The 11,942-nt window shown below is 36.9% G+C and overlaps 7 protein-coding genes across 7 annotated transcripts in view; 6 read left to right on the forward strand and 1 right to left on the reverse strand.

Moving 5' to 3' along the window:
- RpS3 (ribosomal protein S3) overlaps positions 1-11,942 on the forward strand; it is a 261,493-nt gene that overhangs the window by 14,648 nt on the left and 234,903 nt on the right. The window lies entirely within an intron of this gene.
- On the forward strand, positions 1,106-2,007 carry LOC108020828 (cation channel sperm-associated protein 1). Its single transcript, XM_017089212.4, has 2 exons — positions 1,106-1,772; positions 1,832-2,007. The coding sequence occupies exons 1-2, from the start codon at positions 1,175-1,177 to the stop codon at positions 1,900-1,902; spliced, it is 669 nt and encodes a 222-aa protein (XP_016944701.3). The 5' UTR covers positions 1,106-1,174; the 3' UTR covers positions 1,903-2,007.
- LOC108020829 (uncharacterized) lies at positions 2,959-3,532 on the forward strand. The gene has a single exon (XM_017089213.4). It carries the CDS (start codon positions 2,999-3,001, stop codon positions 3,434-3,436), a length of 438 nt encoding a protein of 145 aa, XP_016944702.4. The 5' UTR covers positions 2,959-2,998; the 3' UTR covers positions 3,437-3,532.
- On the forward strand, positions 4,433-4,939 carry LOC108020835 (translation initiation factor IF-2). The gene has a single exon (XM_017089218.4). The coding sequence runs from the start codon at positions 4,483-4,485 to the stop codon at positions 4,873-4,875; it is 393 nt and encodes a 130-aa protein (XP_016944707.3). The 5' UTR covers positions 4,433-4,482; the 3' UTR covers positions 4,876-4,939.
- LOC118877973 (uncharacterized) lies at positions 5,991-6,461 on the forward strand. Its single transcript, XM_036818869.3, has one exon. The coding sequence runs from the start codon at positions 5,991-5,993 to the stop codon at positions 6,459-6,461; it is 471 nt and encodes a 156-aa protein (XP_036674764.3).
- LOC139352910 (uncharacterized) lies at positions 7,372-7,898 on the forward strand. The gene has a single exon (XM_070995628.1). It carries the CDS (start codon positions 7,441-7,443, stop codon positions 7,798-7,800), a length of 360 nt encoding a protein of 119 aa, XP_070851729.1. The 5' UTR covers positions 7,372-7,440; the 3' UTR covers positions 7,801-7,898.
- Positions 8,513-9,120, reverse strand: LOC118877904 (uncharacterized). The gene has a single exon (XM_036818429.3). The coding sequence runs from the start codon at positions 9,047-9,049 to the stop codon at positions 8,645-8,647; it is 405 nt and encodes a 134-aa protein (XP_036674324.3). The 5' UTR covers positions 9,050-9,120; the 3' UTR covers positions 8,513-8,644.

Genomic DNA, 11,942 nt, shown 5'->3' on the forward strand with positions numbered 1-11,942 from the left:
TTAAGAGAATCACATCATTTGTTTGTTGGGAGCAGATGGTAATTTATAAAGGGAAGAACCAATTTATATATATTTTCTTAATCATAAAATCGTAATAAAAAAGTTTTGATAAATTGGCAGAAAATCCTTATTGCAACGGATTTGACCGTTAGAATCATAGAACTTTACATTCTGTGCTTTCCAAATCACAATTAATCCATTAAGTATTTTTTTAATGATCATTACCAAAGTAGCGCTTTTGCTTGTGAAATCGTCATTGTCCACAGAACAATTAAATTAATATGGTCATTTGTCATGCTGTCAGTACTTACTTTATCTGTAACTGTAGAGCCTATATAATCTCATCATAAATTGGAAAAAAAACTATAGACACAATATATTTAAAAAACTTGTAAAAAATAAGTTATGAGCAGCTTAATGTTTTTTCAACGCAAAACTCTCCTCTGCTGTTTATCTACTTTATTTGTCAACAAGAACACTTCGAGACCGAATAATAAATCTTATGTTAACTGTTAATCCTATATTAATAGACCAGTAAATGTAATCCAGGATAATAACGCACTTTAACGCTGTGTTATCAAAGAACAAGGCATGTCGGTTACTCTGTACTAAAACCATTTGAGAATTATAGGGAAACAGTTGTTGAAAGAAAACCACTTTAAAGTTAAAAATTCTAATTGCGGAGATAATTGCACATTTTGGGGAACCATGTTATCATAAATCATACGTTTCATTCTTTATTTAAGAGTACACTTCTTGGGTTTTTACTAAATAGAATACCAGTTTGAAAGAATGCCTTTGCAAATATGCCTATGGGTTCGGTAAACTCGTATTGACATACTGGAGGGTTTGGAGTTCAGAGCTCTAGGTACTGCGAATAACTGGATTAATGGAACTTCCAAGTTGAACGTTCCTAGCCTGCATATACCATATAGCCTGTGATTTATGGCTTGCGTTAGTATATTTATATTTTTTAATTAGCTGCTTACCAGCGATGCCATTGCAGTGCTTATCTTTTAATTAATTTCTAATTAAAATGGGGTTCTTATTAAGTTTAAGATGTTGGACTCGGCTTCTAGTATACCGTGGGTATAAAACCGTAAGGGTTCCTGTGAATTGGCATCAGTTGACTCACGAGTAACGAAGCAAATAATTATTATAAAGCTTAGCAAATATGGCCCTGCGATTCGTTGTTGTGATCAGTGCCTGGTTAGTCCTTGCCCAAGGATCTTTTCTCCACGGATCTCTGAATGAAGCCCACCAATCGGACATTGTTGGTGCTGAAGCAGAGGTTCCCCAGGAGGGATACTTGCCTGCTGAGGATGCTGTAGAGCCTCATTCGCTTCATCATGAATCTGAGGGAGTAGGACACCATCACCATGGAGGACATAACTTTCAGTCTCAATCCCATCATCACGAGCATGGCCCCCATCATCACCTGGAGTCGCATCATCACCTGTCTGAGTCGCATCATCATCATCACTTGTCCGAGTCTCACCATCTCATCCATGGCTCTCCCCAACACCATCATCACCTAGAGGCCCCACATCACGGAGCTCATCACCACCATCATTTGGAGGCTCCCCACCACGGAATTCATGGATCCCATGGAGTTCACCACGTACATCATCATCGCAATTGCCATGCGACCATCCACTGCCCCAGCTACCATAGCCCAACTTATGCCACCGATGGACATCTCTGCTATAAGGTGGAGAACTCTTGCGAATTGGCCATTTTGAACTGCCTGCGTCGCAATGAACTGAAGCCACGTTAGTCTTGATCTAATCCAAAGACAGAACCATAATAATATCATTGTTTTTTTTTTCAGTTTTGAGACACATCAGTGGCCACGAGTGCCACCATCTTCCCAGCGCTCACAGATCCCACAGAGCTCATTAACATGTACTGAGAATTACTGAATACCTGATCATATTTACCCAACTATTCCCTTTCCCGAATTTTGCGTAACAACTTACCCGAATAAATAAATATCTATTGAAAGTATGTGTTTTAAGTCTATTTTATGGCAATGATGTAATTGGTGGGAGTGGTGTTTTAAGCCAAAATGTGGCTTAAATTAGTTAAGTATTGTTATAAGAAAACGATCACAGTTCTATGAGTTCTAATGCCTAACAAGACAAAAGCCATTTTTCCTATTCCTATAGTGTATATTTTAAAAATAAAGGTTATATTATATAAACTATTAGATATTATCAAAAAATTAAAGGTCATAACGAGCTTAAATCTTAATAAAAAATTTAAGTCAACATAAATTGCTTTTTATTCTAGAATAAGTGTTTTAGGGAAGCCAAAAAGTAGGGTGCAATAAAAATCTCTACACTTTATACCAATTTGGGGGTCGAAAAATTTATACTAGTTGCCTTAAAACGTAAAACAGTTGAATGCTGATTGTAAATAAATAAACTGCCATCATTTTATAAAAAATGACTCCTTAAAGCTGCAGATACGTATCGATGATGCAATTATATCTAAGTAGCAGCTGTTAAAAAAAATATATATATGTAGATGCATACGACTTTAAAAAAAATATATATCTAAAAATGAGACTCGACCATGCAATATCTTTTTTATGCTACAGTACCACTTTATTACAAATTTTTTCAGCATAACATAACACAAATATAATAAACTCTTCACTTTTTATATAGATTTATTATTTTTTTTTTTAGTTTTGAAATAAAAAAAATGTATAGAAACATGTATAAAATAAAAATTAAGAATTAAGGCATTAGGAAAATTCCATTAACTTATTTAATCAAAAGTGCAATGCACTTGTAAATGCAAAAAACTGGGTCAAATTTTAATTTGGTGTAAATAAATGACATCACTTTACTGCAGTAATTACTTTAAGATGATGAATGACATTCTTCGAAAATTCAGAACTTGGATGAGTTTCATCAGTATAAAAGTCCCAAGTTCGCAGCAGAAAGCATCAGTTGTTTCACCAACAATCATCCCAAATAACCAAAGCAAAATGGCAGCCCGTTTCTTTGTTGTCTTCAGCGCGATAATCGTCCTGGCCCAAGGATCGAATATCTTGCCAATCGAAGAGGAATCGGAGGTGGCAGTCCACTCTGGAGTGCCCTTGTCTGGAGCTCCTCTGGCCATCGTTTCCCAAGGACACTCATCCCAGCCCATTGTGTCCCAGCCCATTGGTTCTGCCTATGGCCACGGCCCACTCCCAGTTCCACTTGGAGGAGCTCATCGAGGACTCGGATCAGGATTGGCCGGACCTCGTGCCTACGGGGTTGCTCCTCGTCCTGCTGTGTCCATTGCTCGTCCTGCCGCCGTGGTCGTGCCCGCCGTTGTGGTTGCCCCAGTGGCTCCCATTCGCCAGCCTCATGGAGTGGCTGCCCCTGTTCTCGTGGGAGCTGGTCATGGAAATGTGAACTATGGTCGCCACCACGGATAGAAACCCCGCCAAGACGCTAGCCGAAATGTTATGCAATCCCGTTTGACAGATCTTTACCAAGCCAATCAAAGCAATAGAAATTTTACAACCACACCACATACAACAACAATAATAAAAATATATTTATCCAAAAAACACGTTTTTATATTTATTTGGAAAGCTATGTATAGCCCTCATACCAGTGGCGGCTCCAAAATTTGGTTGTGGGGGATATAAAAAAATGTTGAGTATACATATTACATATATCTTTTACACGAGTGGGGGGATCTATCCCTTATATCCCCTGAAGATCTGCGTGGATCATACCTAACATTAGTGGACTATTGTAAGGCGTTACATATAGTGTTAGCTTGAGCTCTTAGCTTGAGTATACTCTAGCAGGGCAACGCTCACAAAATACCACTTTTTAGAGAGCTCCGACTTGACACGTTCTTTCATAGAAAGAATGAAAAATTCTAAATTGCTTAAAATTTATTACACATTAAAAAAATGTATCAACAAGATATGCATGTTGTTGGTGTTCTTTTCTTTACTGAGTAGCTTAAAATACGCATGCCTTTTTATAAATTTTATAAATAATAATCAATTGGATACCCTTTTTTCGATTTAAGATATAATTTTAAGAATAAAATTAGTATTTCTTTAAAGGTCAAAGTACTTTCTTAAAAATTAACATAACTATAATATTTTGGCGCAATCCAAATAAAATCTGTATTTCTGGAGAAGTATTGTTGTTTTTGTAACAGTAAATGATTATAAACAAAAATAAAATAAAAAGATTAACTTAACTACTCAAAAAAAAGTGGTATTTAAACAACTTTACAATTTAGTTAGGTTCAAAAAACTTTGTTTGATCTGAGTCTGAGTTGAAAGTGCAAATTACTTAGCCATTAGCTGCTAGTGAGTCGTGTTATTACTTTTAAATAATTAATTGCATGCTCTTACTGTTCTGATTTGAAGCAGACCTCTAAAGTATATAAGTTTTCCCTTCTCAATTGAAATCATCAGTTGTCTTTCGAGCAATAATCACAAATAAGCACATCAAAATGGCATTCCGATTCACTTTTGTCTTTATTGCCACAATCGTCCTGGCTCAAGGATCGATTATTTCACCAGTCGAGCAGGAGTCTCTCGTGGGAGTGCATCACTCTGGAGTGGTTTCATCTGGAGCTCCTGTTCTTGGTGCTTCACGCGGCCATTCCGCTGTTCCCCAGCCTCATCGCCCCGTCTCTGGTCATGGATCCCTCGCCGGTCCAGTTGGAGGATCCCGTCGAGTGAGTGGAGCAGGAGTGGCCGGATCTCGTCCTCATGGTGGTGCCCCTCGTCGTCCTTCTGCTGGCGCCCATAGTCGTCCAATTGGAGGTGGTCGTCCCATCGGAGGTGGAGCTGCCCATGGAAATGCTCACCAGAATCGCAATCGTATCCAGAAACCCTATTAAAAAACCGATCGACTCATCAACCTACTGAACTGAAGAAATCATCTTTGAAATAATTTTGATATACTCTACATAATTCTAAACATGACTTTCTCATAACTATCTTCTGCAAATAATAACAATTGTTATAAAAAATATGTGTATTACGGTCTCTGGGGGAATTTTGTGGAAAATTTCTAGATATCCATACTAAATCAATAATTTGATTTATTAGGTTGTATTTTTTCACCATCTATTATACATGATTGGGAATGACTTTATTAAAAATGCGTCAAAAAGAGCATTATATAAAGGAACTTAGGTAAGATATTTTAAAAAAGGGCTCGACAACTAATTTAATAAAATTAATATAACTGGCAATTGATTTGATTGAACTTTTAAAGCTTTTATCGACCTTGAATAGTGCTGCAGACTAAAAAGAGTATGTTAATTTTGTCATGGATAACTTCTGCTGCATTTTAAGTCGACCATTTTTAAGTACCTCAAAATATATTTTTTAAAATCAATAAAAATCCTACGAATCTGATAAAATAGCATGGAAAAAAAATTATTTTACACCAATATGAATCTTCATCATGACCTGTCTAAGAAAATATTTGGTTGTAAAACAAAATTAATTTACATGAGCCTATTTGTTGCTCAGCTGAAACTGAATATTAAGAAATAAGAAAACAAGAAAATCGAAGTAATAACGTTTATAAGGTATCTCGCCTTTATTCATCATAACTTCTGAAAACGATTTATGAAATATCGAAGCCAAGTATCGTATAAAATATTAGTTAACTGAAGTCGGGTTAAAAAAAAATATATTATGCCAATTTGTAATTATATAAAATGTGAACAATTATCTTATTCATTTAAAAACAAGACCAATGAACTCAGGTTGGCATACGAATGAGTTCAGAGGCCAATATTCTTTAGAAGCTGAATCAAGTTTTGTAACTCACGTGTTGTAACTCCCAATTTAGTTACTATATTTTTAAATGTGTAAAGTGTTTTAATATTTTGTGTTTAGATTGAGATTTTTAAGTGATCGAGCTTGACTATAAAAGCTTTAGTTTTCCAGGTTAAATGTATCAGTTAAACCTGAAGCATTCATCCCAAATAACCAAATCAAAATGGCATCCCGATTCATTGTTGTCCTCAGCGCCATATTCGTCATGGCTCAAGGATCGAATATTTTGCCCATCGAACAGGAGTCAGAGGTTGCTGTTCACTCAGGAGTTCCTTTAAGAGCTCCGGCTGTCGTAGTTTCCCAAGGACACCCATCTTTGCACCAGCCCCAACGTCCCATCTACAGCCATGGCCCAGGCCCAGTAGTATCTGCACCACTTGGAGGACATCCCAGAATACTCGGATCTGGATTGGCTGGACCTCGTCCCTATGTGGCTGCTCCTCTTCATTCGGCTCCTGTATCTTATGTTCGTCCTGCTACTGTGGTGGTTCCCGCTCCTCGAGTGGTTGTTCCTGCTCCTCGTGTCGTTGTTCCTGCTCCTCGAGTGGTGGTTGCTCATCCTGCCCCAGTTGTGGTTGCATCTGGTCACGGCAACGTTCACCATATCCGTCATCACGGCCAGAAACCGTACTAAGTTGTAAATTGACCTTCACCCATTTAAATAATGACTATGCTACAAGAAACTGAGCTGAACTAATTTGATTCATACTTAAAACCTGTCTATAACCCAAATTAAAGTAAAAGCAATGGAAATATAAAATTTTATACCCAAACATTGTTAAACCATTTGAGTACTGCCTAAATTAAAACAACACTGAAACAATTAATTCTATTTATGGTCTCTTTTATTTTGGTTACAAAAAAAACAGGGTTCTATAAAAATAATATTTGTTGTTATGCAAAATAAGGTTGAAAAATTTAAGTTTGTCTAAATTGAGTTCATTGAAACTCTAATAAGTTTTTGTCAACCAAATAATATAACCATTATTTTGGAAGAACAGATTACTTGTATATTAATAGACATATGTATCTATTTAAATGATATTAAAAAATGAAGTTACGATCTTTAAAAAAGGAGGATACATTATCATACTTATTTGGACCTTAAAATTAACAAGTCTAATACAGCTTGTTTCATTTTTATGAAGTCATGTTGACAATGAAGATGAGAGATAAGTTCCCTTAAACTTTTCGTGTCTTTTTTTAAATTTCTTATAATATAAAATTTATTATAGTACATACATATAAACATGTTATATCAAATTAACTATTGCTACACAATATATTATCTACCGTAATGTCATAATCAAGTTTACAACTTTTATAACGAAATTTCCCATACGACAGTCCATAAATCACGATAGCGGCTTTAGGAGGTTAGTGAACGATATTTTAATTAAAGTGGGTCAAAGTGGAAATTCCAAATAAATTTGATTTATTATACTTAAGTAATTGGAATTATTAAGTTTTATTTTATAGATTTTGTCGTTTTTTTTTTATTATGAAAATTTAAAAGCGTATAAAAAAGAAAGTATATTCCAACAGAATCATCAGTTGTTAAAAAATCATTCGAAAATATTTTCAGTCCTGCACTTGAATAATTAGAAGCTAATATGGCAATCCGATCTGTTGTTGTGCTCAGCGTCCTGGTCGTCCTGGTCAAAGGAACACACATATTGGAGCCGGAATCAGCCGTTGAAGCTCATTCTGCCGGAGGTGTTTCTTCACAAAGGGCCATTAGTTTTCCTGAAACGAGACCAGCTCCAGGATCCCAGTCTCAATCACCAGCTCCTCGTCCGGCTCCTCGTCCTGTGGGAGCACCTCGCTCTGTGGGAGCACTTCGTCCTGCTGTTGCCCCTCGTCGTCAGGCTGGATCCAAATCCCGTCCTTCAGTTGTCGTCAACTCCGGACGTCCCATTGGCGGAGGAACTGGTCATGGCCAGAACCGCAATCGCATCCAGAAACCCTACTAAATCAAATAGAAAACTGAGCCCACGAATAATCTGTTCCTGATATAAAGCAAATTGGTCAAAACAATTAAGTTCTCTTGATAAAATATTTAAAAATAATACCTATTCATGAAATTTATTAGTTTTGGGGGAAAGGGGAATTTGCTAATCAAATACAGATCTATCTAAACGAGCATCAATTATGTTCGTATACAATTTGTTTGGTATGCATACAAACTGCATGTAAATAAATCAGACTTAAGTTACCTTTAATTCAAATTTTGTTGTCGACATAAATTTATTTTTATTTTTCTTGGCGTTTTTAAAATGTTTATGTTTATTATTTGTGATGAGAACAATAATAAAACCACGACAGTTCAATGTCAATAGCAAAATCCACATTTTATAAGGGGATTTCTTGTTCAAAAGTAAGACTACTACCAACATACACAGTATGTGTATGAATTTAATTTTTAGAAGTCCTAAAATGGCTAAAGTCTTTGTCAATTCACAAGATTGCATTAAAAGCTGGCAATACACTTTGGGCCAACTATTCGAGAAATGTTTAAACCATGAAGTGCACTCGGTTGGGTGCTTAGCTTGTCGCTAACGCTATAATTGGCACATTAACCAGTTCATCAAAGGTGCGATTGGTGTTAAACTGTGGAGTTTGATTTTAATCCCAATATCTGATGTCCCACCCGCCATTGTTGAATAAATATTACTAGTGTTTTTTTATAACAATTGTTATTATTTGCAGTAAATGGTTATGTGAAAAACGTTTGAAGGATTGGGAAAAATGGAGGAGAGCGAAGGCGTCATAATATCGATATTCATTTGGTAATTTGCTGGTGTTGTATGGCGACTCCTAATAGGGTTTCTGGTTGCGATTGCGGTTCTGGTGAGCATTTCCATGGGCAGCTCCACCTCCGATGGGGCGACCTGCGTGGGCACCTCCTCCAATTGGACGACCATGGGCGCCAGCAGAAGGACGACGAGGGGCACCACCATGAGGACGAGATCCTACCAATCCTGCTCCGCTCACTCGACGGGATCCTCCAATTGGACCAGCAAGGGATCCATGAGCGGAGACGGGGCGTTGAGGCTGGGAAACAGCGGAATGGCCACGGGAAGCACCAAGAAGAGGAGATCCAGATGAAATCACTCCAGATTTGTGCACTCCAACCCCAGAATCCTGATGCACTGACGACAGATAAGATCCTTGAGCCAGAACAACCAGGGCACTGATCACGAAAATATAACGGAAAGCCATTTTATTGCTGTTTGGACTTTTGATTAGGTGCTTGATTGTTAAACGGGAAACAACTGATGCCTTCCTTCAAAAACTGAATACTTTTATAGCAGAAACTCAGTGTTATTAAAAAAAATCAGAAACGCAGTTTAGGGATTTAATATTTTTTAAAAAGATAATGACAATGATGTCATTTATAAACTTAAGTTAGATTTAATCTTAAGTTTCCCGCAATGATCCAGTTTTTATAATTTTGGTATTTAGCAATTAATGAATCACAGTTAAGTAGTTCAACAACCTGACTAAAAAATATTGAAAATGAGCTCTGAACTTAAGTCATAAGCACACATTTTAACAAGCGCTTTGAAAGTTGACTAAATTTACAATATCAGAGAAAAAACCGTAGATTTTTCTTACACGTATAGGCATATTTTGCCATTTTATACTTTTTCGGACAACTCCTAAAGCAATTTATGCATAATACATGAATGGCTGGCTAACACAGAAGCCCCCTTTTCGTACAATTATGGCTAAGCTAACATTACTGGCTACCATTGGTTTAATTGGCATATAGAAGACTTGATTAAACCGTCCATTTGCGAGGCCAAAAAAGAGACACCCCATCATCGTTGTTGCCAGGAAGTCGTAAATTTGCGAACATATTTTTGAAAATATAGGCTTTTTCAAGTGATAGATCTCGAAAATAATGGGTAACCTTGCCTTATATAGCTCAGGGTCTGTTTGTTAACCATAACAATGAAAGCAAATTAGGCTCATGATTGTCTAAGATATGGCAAACCCAATTGGGCTTTGATAGGTGGGCAATAATAATAAAAAATGGTAAATATGAAATGTCATGGTGGCAACATTTAATGAAATTACGTAAAAAACATTTGGCAATTTATACAATTTAGAAAGTAAAGCGAAGTGTGTGAACCAGTTTGGGTATAACACTAATATTTAATAAAGTTTATTTTCAAAAAAAAAAAGTAAGAAATAGCATTTTTGTGAGGTTTTCGTTAGTTCTTCATTAATGTTCAACTAATTGAAACTCTACTCCTATGCAATCATGACTCATTCGCACCGTTGTCGCCAGCTGTGCGATTTGGGTGTTAACACTTTTTATTTACTTATTTTTCGTTTGTCAAGCTGACATGCAAGCGTTGCGGGTTTCCAGTTACTCGTTTTAATTTTAATTACATTTTTCGTATACAATTAGCTAACAAATCAATGAGAAACCGTTAGACAAAAAGAACAAATCGGATAAAATAAGTAAAGCAGACAGAGAAAAATTGTATATCAACAATTGCTCAATCGATCCGATCAAATAACAAATAACTTTGTGCCGAATATTGACATTTCGTAAGCATTTGAAAAGTGAACGCGACAACAACAAACCTAAATGCAGTGCGTTGGTAAAAATCTTGAACATGTTAAGAATGCTGGCAAGGTTGTCTGCCACGGCAGCTGCTGTTTTGTGGGCCTCCATCACAGACCCGATCCTCCGACTTTCCGACTGCGTCTCAATCCGAGAGTCTAACTTAATTAAATTGGATTTTATGTGCCGGATTGGATCGGCCATTTGGGGCCTCGACGACCATGACGAGGTGAGGCTAATCAAATGGCCAAATTGTAGGCGCGCTTACCATTCGGCTACCACCAGTCAGATACTCAGCCAGTCAGACGGAGTAATGAGCTTTTTGTCGGCTACACGACTCTATTATGATGAACATGGCAATCGTCCAGCGATAAATATCAATTAAGACACCGTCAAATGGCTCAATGGCAGCAAGAAAAATGGTAAACTAATACCGCAGACATGCTAATGTTTTGCTCTACATTGAGGCTGTGCGTAAACAAAAATGTCACACGCCATTAAAAATTAATAGCATGTTTAAAATCGCAAAAAGCCAAGTAAAAATAAATGCAAGCCATATTAAATAGAGAAAAAGGAGTCAGCCGTAGTGGAGGCAGTCAAACCGGGTCGATAATACAAAATTTCGGCATTTAATGCTCATACGACAACGTCAACCCCGAACAAAAATTGACTTAAATAAAAGAATAAAAAACGTGGCACGAACAACTTTTCAAAAAAATGCGTGGTACATTGTTAATACTGATCTTGTTTGTATTTTTCTCTTTTTTTCTTGCTGCTCTGGTCCAAAAAGGTTGCACAATATTCGTGCGTTCATGCAAAGCAATTGTCAAATGCAACAAAGCCCAAAGCCAAAGGCCAAAAAATCGATATCGACCAAAACCCCAAAATGTACCACAGGAAAACCCCATTCTGCGGTGCTTTGGCGAAATTAATATCAATTGCTCCGCGTTTTGACGTTTTCTGGTTTACGTTTATTACTGTTCGACTCCTTTGCATTAGTTTATTGTATAGAGGTACTCCCTCCGAGTTTTGACTTATGCTGAAGGCCTGCCTGATTTGTATGTGCGGTTTGACAAATTAAATTAATTGGCTCGTACTGATATACCGCAGATCCAACGAGGCTCTAAATGATTGGTCCGCCGAAGGTGCAGCTCGGTCTGGCAAATTGAATAAGTACGTGTAGAAAAAAGAAACGACTGCAGATTGAGATTTTATTTGTACATGGGCATTGAAGATCATAGATTGCGGTGTAGGAGTTGTTTTGCGGGTCTGAGCCGTCACTAAATAATTACTAAGTTGTTTGGCTGTTGGAAGTGAAATGTGTTTTTGCTGTATTGCACTGAGTTTATTGGCTAAAAACCAAGATAGAAGTGGTTAATTGAACTGTTACTGTATTTTAGGGTGATTATACGCAATTTCAAATGTAAATTTATATTTTTTGATCAATGGCATACGCTCAATAGCAGTTAACAGAATACAAGCAACCAATCATGAGTTTGACAACATTTTTCTTAAAGTCGTCGAGCCTCATAAATA

Source organism: Drosophila suzukii, chromosome 3 (assembly GCF_043229965.1).
Source record: "Drosophila suzukii chromosome 3, CBGP_Dsuzu_IsoJpt1.0, whole genome shotgun sequence".
Taxonomy (NCBI): Eukaryota; Metazoa; Arthropoda; class Insecta; order Diptera; family Drosophilidae; genus Drosophila; species Drosophila suzukii.